The sequence below is a fragment of the Alosa sapidissima genome, chromosome 7 (genome assembly GCF_018492685.1).
Source record: "Alosa sapidissima isolate fAloSap1 chromosome 7, fAloSap1.pri, whole genome shotgun sequence".
Classification (NCBI taxonomy): Eukaryota; Metazoa; Chordata; class Actinopteri; order Clupeiformes; family Clupeidae; genus Alosa; species Alosa sapidissima.
In genome coordinates this window covers 4,880,109-4,900,108 of record NC_055963.1, presented here as the reverse complement: position 1 = coordinate 4,900,108, position 20,000 = coordinate 4,880,109, and the positions used below count along the sequence as shown (strand labels likewise).

General features: G+C 44.1%; 2 protein-coding genes across 7 annotated transcripts in view; both read right to left on the bottom strand.

The window, feature by feature from the left end:
- Window positions 1–1,049: 1,049 nt before the first annotated feature.
- On the bottom strand, window positions 1,050–12,641 carry camk1gb (calcium/calmodulin-dependent protein kinase IGb). 6 transcript variants are annotated; one of them, XM_042098888.1, is made up of 13 exons: window positions 12,538–12,641; window positions 9,659–9,770; window positions 5,111–5,236; window positions 4,835–4,909; window positions 4,531–4,669; window positions 4,221–4,344; window positions 3,932–4,007; window positions 3,582–3,694; window positions 3,335–3,413; window positions 3,110–3,197; window positions 2,570–2,958; window positions 2,326–2,428; window positions 1,050–2,045 (listed from the first exon to the last, which is right to left on the bottom strand). In XM_042098888.1, the coding sequence occupies exons 2-12, from the start codon at window positions 9,742–9,744 to the stop codon at window positions 2,362–2,364; spliced, it is 1,362 nt and encodes a 453-aa protein (XP_041954822.1). In that variant the 5' UTR covers window positions 9,745–9,770; window positions 12,538–12,641; the 3' UTR covers window positions 1,050–2,045; window positions 2,326–2,361. The 6 variants fall into 6 exon arrangements, with proteins under 6 accessions (XP_041954822.1, XP_041954821.1, XP_041954824.1 ...); XM_042098887.1 differs by lacking the exon at window positions 12,538–12,641 and adding an exon at window positions 12,005–12,516; XM_042098890.1 differs by lacking the exon at window positions 12,538–12,641 and adding an exon at window positions 11,648–11,730.
- A 6,814-nt stretch (window positions 12,642–19,455) lies between these two features.
- The window catches only part of mical1 (microtubule associated monooxygenase, calponin and LIM domain containing 1), a 31,471-nt gene continuing 30,926 nt past the window's right edge, over window positions 19,456–20,000 (bottom strand). The window contains 1 exon segment of the mRNA XM_042098852.1: window positions 19,456–20,000. This exon segment is cut by the window's right edge and continues 1,051 nt beyond it. The gene's annotated coding sequence lies outside the window, so the exon portion shown is untranslated.

Below are 20,000 nucleotides of genomic sequence, written 5' to 3'. Positions count from 1 at the left end.
CTCACTCATCACCCCCGCCCCCCCCCCCTCATTCATCCTATACAAATTATCTCCTAAATTTCCCCCAAAAAATCAAAATATTTTGGTCCTGGTGTCCATTATAATGGACATTCATAAAGTCACTATTATTTTAAAAATGTAAATAACTTAACTTCTTTCAAAATTAATCATATGATTCCTGACATTTTCATTAACAAGACCATATATTGCCATCATAATGAATGCTTAATAAGAAGACACTATTTGACTTATCTCTCCTCCTTCCATAAAATGTGCTTGTTTTGATGTCAACCATTTTTGAGAACCAGGAAGAGGAGGCTGTCTCCTCACATCCTGTGACACATCCTCTCATGACTCCATAGCACAGAGCAGAAACACAGGGGCTCTTTCTCTGCCAAACCAGCGGTCTTACCATGCACACAGAACTACAGGACTACTGTTGGACTAGTTTTTGCACCTTCACCATGACACTCACTCTCTTGAGCACCTTACTGACCACCCTGTCACTGCAAGCGTCTCATGCTTGATCACCCTTAAGCACACTGTGGATTTTTTTATTTAATTTATATAGTATATTTAGTATTTTGTTTTGTTAGTTTTTCTTATCTTCTAATGTCTCTATTGTACAGTGGAGTTTTGTTATATGTTTATACTTATATTTACCATTTCTGCTGTAAGTGCATGTTGTGTGTGATGTCTGTATGCTACTGAGACCTTGAATTTCCCCTTGGGTATCAATAAAGTATCTATCTATCTATCTATCTACAGGTGATTTGGGGTTGTACTGTAAGCATCCTGAATGATAAATTTGGTTCAAAATCATTGAACCAAAATTACCAAAATTGTTTATATTGGTGTTAATATTTTATATTTTTTTGTAATGTATGACTAAATAACAACATTATTTAGAACTGTGCTTTGACAGGACAAGTAAGTGAACACTAGTGAACAAGAAATGGCATATCAAAGCAGCACTCTCTGCTGGGCACTATGCCATCTTAAAGTGTCCTCAGTAGGTTTCGAAAGAAAGCAGGCTAAGTGAACAATTGTGGGGATGGTCTCTTTATTATTCACAGAAGGGAAGTATTTCACAGTGAGAAACTAGTATCTCCTGTGACCACACATGCCTCTGGTCTTCGGGCAGGAGAATTGTCAGTCACAACAACAAACAAAACCACAACAACCAACACAGACAACAGGGAGGCAGCAATAGGCCAGTTATACTGTATGTAGACTATATTGAATCAAGGAACAACAAGATGACCATACATGAAGGTGAGCATGTGAGTATATGCCAATATTTTTTCTTTCTTTCTTTTTGTTTTAAAAAAATCAAAAGTATATACATGGTATATGAATACATGAAATATAAAAAATATAGCATGGTTCTAAAGAATCTAGATGAAGGAAATGTGAAAATATACAAGACATCTATCATAAATAGTTAATCATAGTGCTTGTAATTTATGTTGCAGAGTTCACACAAGAGTGTGAGTTGAGCACACCATAGCAGTAAGCCTTCTACAGTAGCATGAGTAGGCATCGCATGCGGTGGTGCTCGGCTAGGGGAGTGGAATAGCACAGAGACACAGAAGCACCAATACACTGAAGCGCTTAACGCAGACAGACATCCTGTCCCAATACCTCTGCTTGTCAGAGGCAGAATAGAGTGTGTCTGTTGGGAGACACACACAGGCGCGGATCTCACACACACATTAATACTCTGTGTTTGATCACACTGATATATGAACAGTTTGTTTTACTGGACAAGAATTATCTTTAGCAAGTGTCCAGATGCTGGGAAGTTAGCTGCTCTTCACAAAAACATTGTTGATGTGAGCAGACAGCGCTTGGTGTGGTGTGTGTATTTTAGGTATACTTTATGTGTGTTACGCATATGTGTATAGGGAGACCTCTTGGCACCCTCTGAACTGCTGTGGATTCAGAGTCTCTCCATCCATAGGCTGTTGTCCAATGAGCTTTCCTGTCTGCCTGTGGGCTCTGCCCCTTTCCAAACAGTCATTGGCTGGGTCAGAAATACTGACCTGTCAATCAGAAGAAGGGACAGACAGAGGAAGACAAATGAGGGAGAGAATCCTAATCTGATCCCAGTTATGTGACATTATGTAACATGATACTCTTGGTTCTGGTGAAAACACCAGCCATATTGAGGAGTGATAGGAGGTGGCAACTGTAAAATATGGTAACTCTAATAATTGATATTTTATGTGACAGCTGTTAGTTCCTGTTCATATCTTTGCATGTTATGTGCATGAGCCCTGCTGTGAGCTATTGTTAGTGTGCATGTGTACAGTAAGTGCTTACTTGGTCAATTAAAGTCATGGTGAACCTCCCATGCGATCACATGACGGAGCACACACCAGTCTGCAGACTCTGGCCCCAACGATTGGTAGCTCTAGTACTGTACCTGCAATACATCCATTCATGCAGAGAAAGTGCATTACAATGAGAGTACAATTAGAATCTCTAAAGCTATTATTAGAAGGAGGCATCGTTGTACATAGCTGCCACAGTAGTAGTTGAAAAATGACGTTGCTAGGGCTCTTACCCGTTTAGGTTGGCAGGCTCGGAGTGGTAAACATGCTTGCCCCGCTCAGCGCTGGTCAGCGTTCCAGCGTGCATGGGGAGAGTGCCGCCGTGCGGGCGAGTAGGGCTGGCCGCCCGCTCCGTGAGCTCACGCTTACCGGCGCTCAGCGCTGCCTGACTACAGCTGTGTGGCACACACATGTGAACCACAGCTGCGCTGTGATTGGCCGGGACGTTGCCGTTGACCTCGTCGCTGTTGGGTTCCTTGCTGGCCTCCTTGGGTGGGGCGACGGTGGACACCTCCATAATGTTGATGTCCGGTACGGTGCGGTCCTGATGCAAGCCCAGCTCGGAGTGAGCCAGCTGCAGCTTTCTCATGTGGTTGATAGCCACTGCCGCATTATAGGCTTGCTGTGGCACACACACACACACACACACACACACACACACACACACACACACACACACACACACACACACACACACACAGGAATTAGTTCTCCATTTGTGTTGTGTATGTGTCCATGCATACAGTAGGAGGTAGTGGCTTTTCTGAGCTTACCTTCCACTTGGTCTTGACAAAATTTCTCTGCATCTGCTCACTGACGGAGTGATAGATGTCTTGACAGCGCGCTGTCTTCCCGATGATCCTGAGAGAAACGCACACAAGGCCGCTGTGTCAACACTCCATTTACACATAAGACAGCTAGGAGGTATTCGGAGCACAACCAGCCCACCCTCCCTACAGCTGACTCTGTTACACCCTGAGGTTGGGTGCTGGACTCACCAGGGGTGCCTGAGGGCCTGGTCCGTTGTGTAGCGCATCTTTGGGTTCTTCTGCATCATGTTCCGAATGAAGTCTTTAGCTGTAACACAACCCAGCACAGACATTAGAACCTATCGGCACGGCATCTGTTCTGGGAAAGAAACGACTGAATGAATGAGAGAGAGATGGAGAGAGAGAGGAGATTAAACGACTGAATGAATGAGAGAGAGAGATGGAGAGAGAGGAGATTAAAAAAAAGGAGCCTCACCAGAATCTGAGATGTCATCCCAGAATGGAGAGTCAAACTCATATTGACCCTTCATGATCTTAGAGAAGAGACGAGTCTCTGTTTCCTCATAGAAAGGCGGATAGCCACAGAGACTACATGGACAAGAAGAGAAGCAAACATCAGAGCTCTGTGCGTGCTTTACAGCCTTAATCCACAAGGGTGTGCTCTAAATCCACCCATATGCTCTTACTGTAACATCTGCTCTTAGTACATTTGGCCAGTACAGTGGCTTACTGTGTGACTATTGGATTGATTAGCAGTGAGACCTAAAGATGTTCTTCTCTGGGGATTTTGTTATAGTGATCGCATAAGCGGACAGCAGTACTTACAGAATGTAGGTGATGACTCCAATGGACCAACAGTCCACTGCCTTGCTGTAGGGTTTCTGGGCCAGCACCTCAGGGGCTGTGCAACAATGAGACAAACGTGGGCGGAGTTACATACAAACTCATATTGAATTTCCCCTCGGGGATCAATAAAGTATCTATCTATCTATCTATCTATCTATCTATCTATCTATCTATCTATCTATATGGGACATCTTCAGTCACTAGACAGGACATTAGTATTCCTGACTCCAACAGTGCTGTGTGCCCTGCGTGTGGTCCGAATGCTTACCCACATAGCCAGGGGTGCCACAGGCAGTGGACATGATGCCGTTGTCCTCCATCTTTGACAGACCAAAGTCACTGATCATGATCTTAGAGTTTTCATCTGCACTGTAGTACAGCAGGTTTTCAGGCTGACAGAGCAAGAAAGAGAAAGATAAGAGAGAGAAAGATAAGAAAGAGAAAGATAAGAAAGAGAATCACATGATGAACACCTAGGATTGAGTGTGCATGTGTGTGTACAAGTGTGCATGTGTGTGTGTATGTGTGTGCGTAAGAGAGAGATAGAGAGAGAGAGAGAAAGGTGTGTGTGTATGTACCTTTAGGTCTCGATGAACAATGCCATTATTGTGCAGATAGCTGACCGCCTCCAGCACCTGTTTGATAACATGACTGGCATCCTTCTCTGAGTACATGCCCCTGTCCAAAATCCGGTCAAACAACTCCCCTCCAGACACACTGCACAACACACAAACACACACACACACACACACACACACAGAAATGAGCATTAAGGACAAGTCCGCTCCTGTTCAAATCCATCCACTGATACAGCCATGTGGGTTGTGGGCTGTGTGCTGTGAGTCTGTAACTGAAGTAATGACAGAGCGAAAGGAAACTCACAGCTGCATGACCAGATAATAGTGGCTCCGGCTCTCGTAGAAATCCTCCAGACACACCACATTTTCATGTTGGATCCTGCAAAAGACACACGTGTGAGCAGGGCATTGTGTGGTGTAGATCTGATCTATCAGAAGGATGAGCTGATTCTGATTCTGATTCTAGATCTGCTCTATCAAAAGGATGAGCATCTGGTTGCACATGTGCACACACACACACACACACACACACACACACACACACACACACACACACGTGCACACACTGGCCCAAACTCACTTCCTCAGTACGGCGATCTCGTTCTCCAGGTTCAGGTCCCTCTTGTTCTTCTTCTTCACACACTTCATGGCGAAGAGCTTTCCTGTCTTCTTCTCCTTCACCATGTAGACCTCAGAGAATGCCCCACTAGACACACACACACACACACACAGAAAGGAGTCCATTAGTATATATAAGACTTACCGTCCCGGAAAGAGAAGTGAGAAACAAGAAACTCGTTTTAAATCGTGTTTCTTACCTTGTAACATCCACATAGTTCTGCCAAACTTATGCTAACCGTTCGCTAGCTTGTAAACAAATCCATGTGCTTTATCGTTACCTTTTCCCATAGTTTGAAATAGCATAATGCACAATTTCTCCAGCAGAGGGGGAAATCCTGCCAAGTTTCCCTTTAAGTATCCTGCCAAATGTAGGCTAATTTATTTATTTGTGAATCAATCCAAATATGCCCATGGTGACCTATCTGACAGCATACTGCCTAATACTACTACTAAAACAGTCCATTTTCTCTTCCACAAAACCCAACATAGGCTAATCAAGGATATATGTTTTATACTTTTAGTGTTTATTTGAAATATCTGCATTGATGGGGGCAGTAGGCAAACGTTATGCCTACTTTCGTTTTGCACTCCAGCTTGTATTCGGTGTAAACAAACAAGCATGCGTGGAAGCCTGGAGTTGTCAGTAGCGTTCTACCTTTGAATAAAATGGGAGTATTACGGGAGGCTACTTTTGTGCCGGTTCGCTACAGCTATATTTTGCATATTGCAGCCAATACATCAACTGGGCTAAAAGGCATGTTAGGTTACCTTTCCTTCTCTCACTGCATTCTCAGAATCTCATCCTGTTCCTCCTATATCCAATGAATTCGGTGGATAGAAGAACTAATTTCTTCAATCTTTGCATCTTGGCTGGCTAGTCTAACTTTCCGCTTTTTCTGCGCGCTCTTGGATTTGATAGAAGCGACTACTAGCGAGTCACAACGCGAAACTGCTAACGTTGATGGGAGGTGTAGTTCTTATGCTGCATTCGCGACGTGATTCTATGGTTTGCACCAGTAATGTTTCTCGATGTTGCGGTGTATTTTATAGACAAACATTGACATGGTTAGAAGTCATTCGCACCAGTGCGCCTAAATATTTTTTTGCACTCGCACGGCATCATTTTCACTCGCATGTGCGAGTGAATTGGGCGCACTGTAGAGCCCTGGTGTGTGTACACAAGTAGCTCCATGATTGTGCCTCCATAATTTATGACGACACCTTTTTTTCCCTCATAAATCACTTGATCAATCAATACGCCATAGACTTTTATAAGGTACAATAGGGTCCTGATGATATCTGGTGAGGTCAGTCTCAGGTGGCCTGCTGGAGGGATTACTGGACCACATGGTCAGATGAAAAGCCACAGTGTCCTAGTGCTGTCGGCCTCCGGTTCCTCTCTTAGCCTGTGCCTGGGAATAGCTGTTCTCACCAGCAGGGATTAGAAGGCAAATCCCTTACGCAACGGAAACCGCAGCAGGCAACCTGTGCATGCAACAGCAGCCACACCACAGGGGGGCCCATTCACACTGCACACACCTGAGCAGACAGCCTGCGCATACAGCCCTACTGTAGGCCTGCAGGCATCAATCTGGGCATACGGCCCTACTGTAGGCCTGCAGGCATCAATCTGGGCATACGGCCCTACTGTAGACCTGCATGCATCAATCTGGGCATACAACAGCACCGTGTCTGCATATCAATCTTTGGTAGGATCACAGGCCGTAGACACAACAACACATCTAAAGCAGCAGACAGACAGCCCCGCGCCTGTATGGCCAAGATGAACAGGCGCAGCAGCCCCAGCCCCAGCCCCAGCACCAGAACCAGCACCAGTACCAGCACCAGCACCAGCACCAGCACCAGGGGGAGAGCAGGCCATGGAGACGGCCAGGCTGCAGGCACAAGGGCATGGAAAGAATGAAACGGTATGAGAGAATAAAGAGAGAATGAAAAATGAGATGACCCTGTAAAATGGGCAAAGGATAGGGGCACTTCCCTGTAGAGTGGTCAGCTAAGCCGAGCAGATGCACATGTGCGTGGACACTCAGTGTACATACAGTAGTGTGTTTAATTAGAACAAAACAGCCCTGAGTCAGTGGTGAAGTAGAACTGACTGTTCCATTCCCCTGGGTCAGACGCTAATTAACAAGAATTAGCTCTTCATCCACCTGCAATACCACAGCTCTCTCTCTCTCTCTCCCTCCCTCGGTCTCTCTCTCTCTCTCTCACACACACACACACACATACAGACACACAGTCACACACACACTGACATAAGCATGCACACACATAGACACACCCACACCCACACATACACACACAAACACCCCCCCTCCACCACACACACACACACACACATACACACACAAACACCCCCCTCCCCCCCCCCCTACACACACACACACACACACACACACACACACACAGACACACACACACACACACACACATCATTACAAGATCTTTGCCTAAGGGCAAGAAGCCAGAGTAACAAGGAGACTGAGGAGTGTTTTAGCAGCCTCTGCCTCTTAATGATCAAAGCAAGGTTAAGTGCAAGGGAAGTCTGATGAGTCAAGCAAGGCTACTCTGAGACGTCGAGCTTAAAAGCCAGATGACCCCTGCAAACAAACAAACACACACACACACACACACACACACACACACACACACACACACACACACAAACAAACAAAGGAACAAAAAGACACTGGAGTGGACTGGAGTGGACATGAGTGTGCCGATGCAGCAGGGCAGAGATTAGTTTGGGGGCGCGTGCGCGTCCACCCTCGCACGCTCCCCCTTCTTTCCTTTACTCAGTCTGTCAGAGAGATTAGCGTCCACTCCGTCACCCCTCCACCTCCCCCCATTTGACCCTGAGACCTGTCCTTCAGGTAGATGAGCCCACCTGCAGACACACGCTCTGTTCTCCGTTTGCTCCAGTCATCACAGAGGCACTGTTTCTCTACTACAATGGGGAGGCTCCCAGTGTTGACTACCTGTGTTATGTACCATGCAATGGCACTAATGGGCAATAAAGTGTTATTCTAGTATTCTCTTTACCTTGGTATAAACAAATGTGTATAAACAAATAGGCCATATAGAAGACATCCAAGGTCACTGGAATTGGCCATATGGGACAGAGCTCTGATAACATAATTCTAAATCTCTCTCTCTCTTTCTCTCTCTCTTTCTCTCTCTTTCTCTCAGACACACGCTCATGTCTCGCTGGGACCTGATGTTCCAGTGGCCCTCCGCTGTCAGTGCGCTCAGCACCACAGACGCAGACACAGACACTGCCACCTGACAGGTCTGTGGATTACTGTCTGACCTATTTAGCCTATTACCTGCAGCTACAGACAAGAGCCCTCATTCTCAAAATGCTGATGCTGAGAATGAGCCACTTACAATAATGAAATGAATCATTACATGTCTGTTGAGTACTCCAATAATTTCATTTGACCTCAGGGTGCAGTAGTTAAATGTACAGATTATAATATGATTGTTAGATTATTTATTAATAAATGGGATACAATTGTCTAATACACAGTACACAGCACACAAAAAATCATCCATGGCTGGTAAGCAAGACAGTCAAATCAAACCAAATATGGTTAGGCCTGCTTAACACTGCCTATATGTGTGTGTGTGTGTGTGTGTGTGTGTGTGTGTGTGTGTGTGTGACGGCTGCATTCATATTGCCAGTTTGTAATCTAAGGCATCTCAGGCACGGCTCACACTTTTTGTGAAAATCAAGACACTCTCTACACACAAGGCACACTTAACGTATCAAGTGTCAATCACAGCTTCCTGTTCATGAAAGGTCATCACTGAAGATACCTGCCTACTTTTGAAGAATCTTTTGTAAAATGTGAATGTATATTGCAAACTCAAATCAACATGCCATTAACCAACAGATTCTAGTGTACAATACACCAAACAGCATAGCATTACCAGTATGACCATCCCAATAGCACTACAGACAGCTTAGTCAAGACTGATTCATCTGTCATGGCCTCAATTGCCCTTCTGTGGCTGTACATAGAGACTGTCTGGATAATAAATCTGTGTCTGTCATCTAGCCTTGCTATGCTAAGCTAACCTGAATCTGAAACCAACCTGAACCTTGTGCTACCTAGTCAAGCCTTTCATGAAAGAGAAAACTAGGTTTAGATGAGGACAATAAATCAGTCATGACTAGCAATCTGTCTTGTCAGTTTAAGACAAGTGGCTATATTCATTAAGGTCAGTGGAGCAAGAAAAGCCCATGTACTCATTCAATGAATCATCCAGTTGAGGCAATCAGTTCATTCCAACAAAGTAAATTTGTATGGAGTGCTCCACTTGAGATATTTTTTTGGATATTTGCCATTATTTTGTAAGGAAGTTAAAATAAGGGACACCCCTGTAAACATATATTTTGAGGAGCGTGTACAAATGAATGGAAAAAGTCATAAATGAGTTAACAACAGATGAGGGATGAGAGTGTGCTGATAAGAGTACTTACGATCCGAGCACCTCCATGAAGTCAAACACCTCCTGGATGTTCTCCGTGCTTTTCTTCCAGTCATACTCAGCCTCCTTGCGACCCATATCTGACTGATTTTCAACAGGGATTTCTGAAAAAAGTCATAAAAAAGAAAGCAAGATGAATACCTGAGAGAAGCTTGAAAACAATCGCCGGTGCTCATCATAAATAGCCTACTATATACCAAACATAGTCATAAGAAGCAAGAAGGTTCTGTGAAAAAAGCGCAAATCCTTACACTTCCAGAAAGCAACAGTAAAAGTTGATATGAACAAACAGAGTCCAGTACATCAGTCAGCTCTGTCCTGCAGCTTGGTCAGCTCTTGTAGTAAAGAACAGCTGAGGCAGTAACCCAAAGTCAGTCTCATCCTTATCTCCACGACTCACGGCTGTCTCACGGCTGTCTTGAGGGCAAACCAGAAGCTGTCTGTGACTTTGTCTGGGCCAGGTGGTGCTCCAAACCCCCTCCACTTGACCAGGTGAGGATCCAGAGTGATTGACTCATCGTCTCACCAGCCAGTCATAATGACCCATCAGCCACCCGCCGCCTGTCATACAATAACTCTCACACCATGCTAATCAGGGGCTGGCCATACGGTGATTCTCGTGGCCGAGGGAACACTCAATGGCCATAAACACCAGCGTGTCCAAGGCCATGGGGATTCAGTGCCAAGCACAGACATACCAAAGCAGAGTGAATGGCTGCCTGAGATTCAAGTGGAGGTGTTTGAGAAAGACATTATGAACATATTACATTTATTTCTATACAGCGCTAAAAGTTAAAATAATCTCAAGACATTTTACAGAGCCCAGAGCCAGAACACATGCACTTTGTATCTGAATATACTTAAATATAACACCACATTTCTGCTACTTTGTATAAGATAAGATACCATGGAGATGACCAGTATTTGGGAATACAATTCATGATGTTATACATGGTGAAGAGTAACCATGAATCACTTCAACTTGTTTCACTTTGCACAGTATATTGAGCTGTTGTTACTGCACAGTGCTGTCTGGATTGATTGAGAAAAAAGTCTGTAAACAGGTCCCAAATAGGATTAGTATTTGATACACCGAGCAAGTCAGTTCCGTGCTTGGTGTCCTTCCCCTTATATAACAGCTTAACATCTTTTGATCTGTGTGGATCCGAAGCACCAGTCATGCAAAATCCAACACAGCACGAACAGTTTCATTCTGTTCTACAAAAGAGCTTGCCTTGAGTTACTGGATTGTTTAATAATCCTATATGGTTTCTTATGAATAGATGGCATATGGTGCAGAAGAATGATCATTTGGGATGATTTTTATTACATGTTCCATACCTGAGCAGATCCATCTCAGATCTATTGTCAACATCTAGCTAACAGCGTTTGAAAATCTGGCATCCCTTAGCCAGCCTACATCAATTAATAAACAAATTGGGTAACCCAGAAAAGCAAAGAACATCCCATTAAGACGAACTGTACTGTCTAATTCCTAATGAGATCAAGAGCCAAACAGTGACCTTCCTGAGGGTTTTAGCTGTTGGGAATTAGCTGGCTGCATCACCACCAGGTAACTGGACCAATGTGGCTATTCCTACTCTGTTGCAAAACTGAATTCAACTTCTTATAACATACAAAGACAGACTATTTTTTTCCTTGATAGAATCACTCCAGTATGTGTACAGTATGTGCATCCAAAATGATCATACAGCAAATTGGCTTCAATGCGTTTTATCACTTCACCTGGCAAATGTTATAGCCAGATGTAAACGGATGCAGTATAACGCTATAGGCCTAGACAGAAATCGTAGTATCACTATTCACTATCATTATCTTAAAGTCATACGTTTGTATGTTGACGACAAAAAAACTCACATTGTAACATTTTCCAAATACAAAACACACCCAAAATAGTCAATGTAATAAAAGCCTGAGATAAACAAAAAATGAATGAAGACCAGGTGCAGTTCAACATTACCTGTCTGAGTGCTTCTGCCTCTCAACCCTTTCAGTCAGTAAGTCTGTCTGTCATCACATGAACCCTCTATTATAAGCTCTTTGCAATCGCGTCACGGACATTAGGCACGCCACTGTGCAAATGCGGTGCAGAACATCCTGGTTGATCTACAATCCCACAACATGTGCCGGACCAGGACATCATCAAATACAGACCACCACACAAATAAAGCACAGCTTTGCACCCAAAGGTTTCGCTGTATGCAGTCCCACCATGAGTCTAATTCAGAAAAGCCTGTGTAGGATGCATCCCGGGACAGTGGGCACCCCTCGGAAACAAGCCAAATCCACATGTCAACTCAGTCATGTGTACACTCACCTTCGGGTACGTAACAACTCCAGCAGTTTTTTCTCTTCCTGCGGTAAGTGCGGGGACTAATGCACGGACAGCACTGATAAAGAACGGCGTTGGCGATAGAGCGCTGCGACAGGTGCGTTGATCTCAAAGACACGGACATCGGTAAAGGACGCTGGCTTTGTCATGCCTGTGTAATGGCTACTACTGAATCCAAAAAGTGTTTTTCACCAGTATTTCACAACTGCTATCAAAATCGATTGTATCATAAGAGAAAAAAAGCTACTGCAGAGAACTACACACGAATAGGCTAATTGTTTCAGGACGTCCTCTCATCAGCAACCCCACAAAACATCCCTTTCGACATTGGTCCGAGCAACTATGCTATTCTGCGTGGCATGCACCAAATTCCACTCCAACATAAAACGAAAAAGCAGATACTTGCATCTGAGTAGTCTAGGTTTCTCTAGGTTTGACCTGCAGCTGCAACACACTGCGCGCCGGTGATGAATGGGTTTGCAAATCGGCTTACTCGGGCGTCTGGTCCTTTGACTTACCTACAGGCGAGTGTGCTGTGACAGGCTCTGCTCCAACTCTGCGGCCAAAATGCTCTCCGTAGTCTGAACAGATTAGTTCAGTCGTAAGGCGCGGAAATAACAGAGAGAGGAGATTAAGCTTCATACATTTCTCACGAGAGGAGTGGCTTGAATACCACACTAATTGAAAAAGAAACGGGTCGAATGAATCCTTGGCTATGACACAGATGAGCTTAGCCTATCTTTCTTCAACCACACAGAAATGTTTTGTATAACAGATTCATACTGCTTATGGCCTACATAAATGAATCTGGACGTACAAACTTGGATACAATTCAGTATTCAGCATGCTGGACATTGCCTTCACACAGTGAAATATTGAATAGCTCTGTGTGTGTGTGAGAGTGGCTAATTAGGATTGTGGAAATGGAAAAAGCAGAAAGTTCTGTGAAGGTCAGTAAACAGTTGGTCTTAATTGTATGATTACACAATGCTTTTCCCCCCATATCAAAATGGAAGTTGCCTCAAAGGGAAGCACAACATCCAGTGCCCATAATTGCAAACCAATAATCATATTTTCCAAAATGAGTTTGTCTGTATGTGTTTGTGCGTTTCCAGTGGGGTCCCATGTGATGTGGGCTTCATGTTGGCCTCAGTTGCTAAACAGGAAATAGCGGTCTCCATGTGTCCATGTATATCGGCCTCCCATTGGTGTCCCTCCCTGGGCTGTGTCTATGTGTGGGAATACACTCATCATCAGATGTTCCATGATGGAAAAAAATGTTTCCATTCAATTCATGAGGTACAGTGTTGCAAAAAGGCACCACAGTCATCAAGTCATGTAAACAAACATTCATCTTGAGATGTTAAGATGTACTTAAATCTGTTTAACTGTCCTGGCTGAGAGAAAGAATAAAGATGCAAAGCATGAAAAAGATCTCAAATCTTAGTCCAAATAATTTGGTATTTTCCCATTTATACCATCCATTCCAACAGTAATGCACCAGCTACCTATCTACAGAGGAAACACATTTCCCAAAACACTATAAGCACTATAATACCTTATTATCTGCAGAGTTTTGGAATAACATATAAGGCTAATTCAATATGCCTTTGAAGTTCAATCGTCAGGTTTTGGCTTTCAAGGAATCATTGTGGGATCCATTGAGCAGCAGTGATTATCCCACACTCAGGGCAAGCACACATTACACAACCCATGGCCTTACGTTGCCCTGCTGGAGCAACATACTGCCTCAGCCTTAGATGTGGACTTCATTGAACACAGAGTGTCCACATCAGACTTGGACTACTGCTCAGTGCATATAAAACTGATCACATTTACAAAGAATATACCAATGGAAAGCCTAGGGAACTGTGTTCTAAATTGGGGAACAATTGTTTATCCAGTGAAGTTGAACATGCGTGTGATCTGCAAGTTACTATTCATTTTTCATTTTTGTTGATTTAAAACTTTGTGCCCACAACTGAGAGACTTTCTGGCTCTGCGACTATGCTGGCTGAAGGTTCTGCTTGATAGACTGCAATCAGGCCATGCTGGCTGAAGGTTCTGCTTGATAGACTGCAATCAGGCCACAGAGGTGTGCAGTGATCAGGCCACAGGGGTGTGCAGTGATCAGGCCATAGAGGTGTGCAGTGATCAGGCCACAGGGGTGTGCAGTGATCAGGCCACAGGGGTGTGCAGTGATCAGGCCGTAGAGGTGTGCAGTGATCAGGCCACAGGGGTGTGCAGTGATCAGGCCATAGAGGTGTGCAGTGATCAGGCCACAGGGGTCTGCAGGCACAAACTCTATTCCCTTTTCTCCGTGCTCCATGGAGCCTCATATAGAATATGAACCACGTCATCTTGAAATCCTTCTGTTCTCTGGCCAGCTTGGTCAATTTGAAGCCGAAGATAATCCATTACCTTAGTGTGTGTGTGTGTGTGTGTGTGTGTGTGTGTTTGTGTGTGTGTGTGTGTGTGTGTGTGTGTGTGTGTGTGTGTGTGTGTGTGTGTGAGTGTCAGTAAGAATGGAGGTGTAAAAAGGGTGTCTGCTAATGAATCAACAACAGGGTATTAGAAAGCCAGTCAAGCATGTTGGCCTAAGTGTGAACAGTCTAGCCAAAGACGTCAAGAGTTTACGTGCCACATTTACCTAGATGACCTAAGACCTACAGTAAGACTTTTTAGTGCTACTGAATGAAGCTAGTGCAAACATCATACATTTACAAGGTACAGTCAGCGACAGTCCGCACAGTGTTTTGTTTTTGTTTGGAGGACAGGCTGCCCCCAATTTGTTTTATTTCATCTTTGGAGCCTGGGCTGCCCACAGAGACTAGTTTTTTTACAGTCACGAAATAGGCAGCCAGCAGATTGTGAGGAGATGTTTGCTGAATGTGACATGGGATGTTATGGACTTCAAATCGCATACAATCGCTGACTTTGCCTTTATTGTGAACATATACTGTATGTATTTGTAATAGAAGTCTTGGTGTCCTCATGTTCACTGAGGTGGATTTCAAGAGTGACTGCACTTGTCCTAGTTCTGTAGGCCATAATAATCAAACAACAGGAAGAACTTATTATTAAAAAGCCAGTCAGGCATGTTGGCTTAAGTGTGAACAGTCTAGCCAAAGACGTCAAGAGTTTGCACCCCACATAAGATTACCTAAGACCTAAGACCTTAAACTGTGAACACAGCCAATCATACATTTAAGACAGATATGCACACATATTACTGTATGTATTTGTAGGGTGTGATAAGTACTTCTATAGATACAAGACTGCATGGGCATGTTAATTACAGTAAAATGGATTTCAAGAGGGGCTTGTCCTAGGTGATAGTAATCAGTAAAATGGCCATAGTAGTGTTGCATCTACAAATAGGTTTGACATACTGTGTGTGGAATCAAGAGACCTTTTGGTTGAAAACTAGTTAACCAAATGTTTTGTGGACAAGGTGCCACCAGACCTCTGAACAAAACAACTTGTTCCGCCCAACGTGGGTTCCGTTCTTTGTTCTGCTGAGAACCGCCATTGCTGTCCAGCTCACATTTACAGTCAGCGGGTATGCCTGGAGCTATCACTCAGCATATTGTATTGTTTTTATCTTTGACATAAGATACAAAGGGGCTTGGAGAACACAGAGTATAAAAACCACACTGTGTCCAGGCTATGCAGTAATAAACTATACTGAGCAGAGGACAACACTGCAAAGTGATGCCAACCATGAAACTTTGGCAGCAGCATTGCAAGACACTTGGGTAACAATCAAGAGAGGCCATCTTAATCCTCTTATTTTTAGAGGTCTATCAGAAAAGCTAGTTTGATGCATTGTCAGTAACACTACACAGACATTCCAAAAGACATTGCATATGACATTGACAGCATTGCATCACAGCATACAGCATTGTGACAGCACTGACAGTATTGCATCACAGCATACAGAGAGATCAGTCCAGCTGGGGCTCAGTTGTCAGTCACACTCCAAATCAGCTGGCCATGCAGGTCAGCAAGTCACATAACCCCACTGGACCATTGTACAGCCAATCACTGGAGACAATAGGGAAAGAGATCATGTAATTGGCCAAAGAGATTAGAAAGCAGGAAGAAGCAGAGTGCTTATGCAACCCCAGGGTGAGTTGCCGTGATCCTAAGACCTGCTGTGTGGCTTTATGTAAGCGAGGAGAGGCACCGGTCATAGCAGGTCACCCCTGGCCGCTGTGCCCAAGAGACCGCAGGACACTGCAGAATGCTGAGTACAAAACAAGCACAAGCACAGCTGACCAGAAGTAGAGATCCCTTGGCAAATAAAGCGCCGCTCAGTCCTGCACATTCTCACCATAAAAATAAATCACGCTTGCCAATTTGTTTCCATCTCCTACTCCATCCCCTACTTTTGTGTATGTAAATGAGTGTGCGCATAGTGTGTGTTTGTTTTTGTGTGCATGTGTGTTTTTCTGTGTGTGTGTGTGGAGGTAATGGTGTGTGTGTGTGCGTGTGTTTATGTGTGTGTGTGTGTGTGTGTGTGTGTATGTGTGTCCGTGTGCCTGCATGTGTGGGTGTGTTTATATGTGTGTGCGTGTGTGCGCATACATGTGGGTGTGTGTGTGTATGTGTGTGAGTGTGTGTGTGTGTGTGTGTGTGTGTTTAGGTGTGTTTAGGTGTGTGTGCGTTCTTGTGTGTGTGCATGTGCGTGTGAGTGTGTGCATGCCTGTGTGTGTGTGCATGTGAGTGTGTGCATGCCTGTGTGTGTGTGCATGTGTGTGTGTGTGTGTGTGTGTGTGTGTGTGTGTGTGTGTGTGTGTGTGTGTGCATGTATGTAGCTGATACGGCCACCCATGAACAGAATTCTACGAAACTTGGCATGCATTCAGAGGGTGTCATAATGATGTAACACTTCAAATGTTGTGCAGTTTTGAACCTGTCAGCCAAAGATACCTGCGATTACAAAGCCTCGTTTTTGCCTTTTCATTTTAGGTAGCACTATACCTCAAATCAGTGGATATGGGATTTGTTGAAATAGCCCCTGGAGACCAACATACAAAATAATTTGGTCATCCTAGGCCCTACAGTTCTATAGATATATGTGCACATCGGGCCATCTACAGGCCCGATGTGCACATATATGATGTGAACATGTCAACCAAAGATACCTGTGATTACAACGCCTGGTTTTTGCTTTTTTTATTTTTAACTAGGTGGTGCACTCCACTCAAATGAGTGGATATGGGATGGGTTGACATGGCCCCTTCAGACCAACATACGAAGAAAAGTTGGTCATCCTAGGCCCTACAGTTCTCGAGACGAGAAACTCTGTCTGGCCCAGGGGGGGGAGGCCATGTGGAAAACAATGGTTACGTGTCATCCTTGTGGGGCTACATGCCCACCAAGTTTCATGTAGCGCGGTCTGTCAGTGTTCCAGGAATCGTTGATGGAAATTTACTGAAGAAAAAAAAAGAGAAAAAAAAAACTGACTAAACCGAAGCGGCGTCATAATTACTTTTTTCTTTCTTTCTTCTCTCTTTCTCTCTCTCTCTCTCTCACACACACATACACACACACACACACACACACACACACACTGTATCACAGCCACTATCTAAAAACACATGGAAGACAAATCCCTCTGATAGCTTTTGAGCTTTTGATTGCTTCTACACCATTCTTTTATGCTGCTGATGCCCTCTCAGCACACGTTTGTTTTGGAGCCCAGCAGGATTTGTGTCAGTGTGCTGTGTGTGTAACCAGAGAAACGGCAGTGGGGGAGAGATTTCCACGCGTCGGTAAGATCTCCCCCAGGCCGAGGTGCCCCCGCAAGGGTACGAGCAATTATCATCTGCACACTCAGGTAATTAAACACGAGCTTGTGTCACCGGGAAACATGAGCAGAAGCTCAGAGAAGTCTTTCTCTCTTTCTTTCTCTCTCTGTCTCTATTTCTTTCTCTCTCTCTCTCTCTCTCTCTATGTCTTTCTTTCTTCCTTTCTCTCTCTCTCAGTGAGGGTGGTGAAACTACTATTCACAGAACCCTTCCCCTGGAGATCCACTGGCAGCATGCTGAGGGACGAAGGAGGCCCCCAGACAGAGCCCTCTCTCTTGTTGACCCACACTGGACCAGGTGTCACTTCACCCATGAGTTTGTGTGAGGTTTCACCAATGACCCATGAGTTTGTGTGCTGTTTCACCAATGACCCATGAGTTTGTGTGCGGTTTCACCAATGACCCATGAGTTTGTGTGCTGTTTCACCAAACCAATGACCCATGAGTTTGTGTGCTGTTTCACCAATGACCCATGAGTTTGTGTGCGGTTTCACCAATGACCCATGAGTTTGTGACATCTGAGAAAATATGGACTTTTCTCCACTTGAGATGTTCCATTTTTCCCTGATAAATGTCTGGCACTTGATAGAGATAGCCAGAGTGAACTTTTTTGTTGTAAAAGAAAAAGCACAAGCTTTAATCCTGTGCATTTACCAGGGGATGATTAGCCTTGATGTCGTCATACTTCTCGACCTCAAAAGATGTGGGCGGGGTTAGTTCGGCTGGCATCCAGGCTAGGGGATGATGTCAATGTCAGATGGGTCATTGCATAAGAACTCACCATACCCTACAAACCCTGAGCAAGTGTCACTCACTTCCCTTTAGAAGACCAACATCTGCTTGTTGGAATTGGTGGGTATTACTATATGACAGCACCTCAAACACAAAGTGAAAAGTGCAAGGACCTGCCTATCTGCATTACACTATGGTAATGAACAGGTTGTTATTTTGGAGAGATGATAAAACTAATCACCACTATTTAGAGTTGCAGTAATACTTGCTCATACTGGATAACAAATGGTTCACTCATGATAGAGTTGAGTGTATGCAATACTGAACTGAAAACACTGTTCATGGCTGCCATCTAGTGGTAACGCACTGTACTATCGTCGCCCAAAATGAAACTGGAAGGAGGCAAGGAGCTAGATTTGCTACACTGTTAGAAATTAGTGAAAGAGAGCAACAGAATCCCTTTGAAATGAGTAATTAACAACATCATATGGGATTACCAGTTCTTTAGACACATCAGCAGGTAGGCTCATGCTGGTGTAGCTGACCTCATATCTGTCATGCTATTCACCTCAGGGCGTTTTTGACCAAGACAGAACTGGTTCTTGAAACCTTTGTGCTGTCTAGTGAACCAAGCCACATTTCCACCAGTTGTGAAGGGAACCAAGGATGCACCATCAACAGACGGTGTTGTGCGATAACTGAACTGCAGAATGACATACCCACTCCAGTTCACAGGGGAAAACAACTGCTGTTTTGGGGCCAGCTCCAAACCATTTTATTTTTGGTTGAAATGTTATGAATGGTTCAACACCTGGAATAAGAACAACTATGGAACCGGAACTCAGAACTCAGCAGGGAGATGAATAATAGTGCCTTACACTCACACACACACATTTGCAGTTTTTTTATTGACATCCACAAAAATACAAAATACATATTTTCTTGAAATCGGTTAGAACATACTGGTCCCTCAATAAACCGGCTCTTCTTTCTTTCATACATATAGTGGCTTTTTTTAATTCTAGGAAAAGTTAGGCCTAACTATTGAGTTGGTTGCTTTAGTCATTGTTCCAATCCACCCCCTCATGGCTATCCATGAAGAGACAGATGTGTGTGTTTGTATTGAAATGGTGTGTGTGTGTATTTTTATGTTTGCATGGCCTATGTTTGGCTCCAAAAACACATTAGGATATAAAGCAATCCAATATTTATTAGTATTGTGTACTTGAAGCAGTCCCGGCTGCACATAGGCAACAATGAAAGGAAAAAACAAACTAAAGAAACACAGCTTTCACAAGGGAATGTTCAGCCTCAAAGTTTTGCTACATTTGTTACGAAGACAGCTCTACATGGCTACTGTGAACAGAGCAAGTGTAGCTCACCTTTGAGAACCATGTCTTTGATGGACCCTTGTTCTCCCGCAGAGTATTTCAG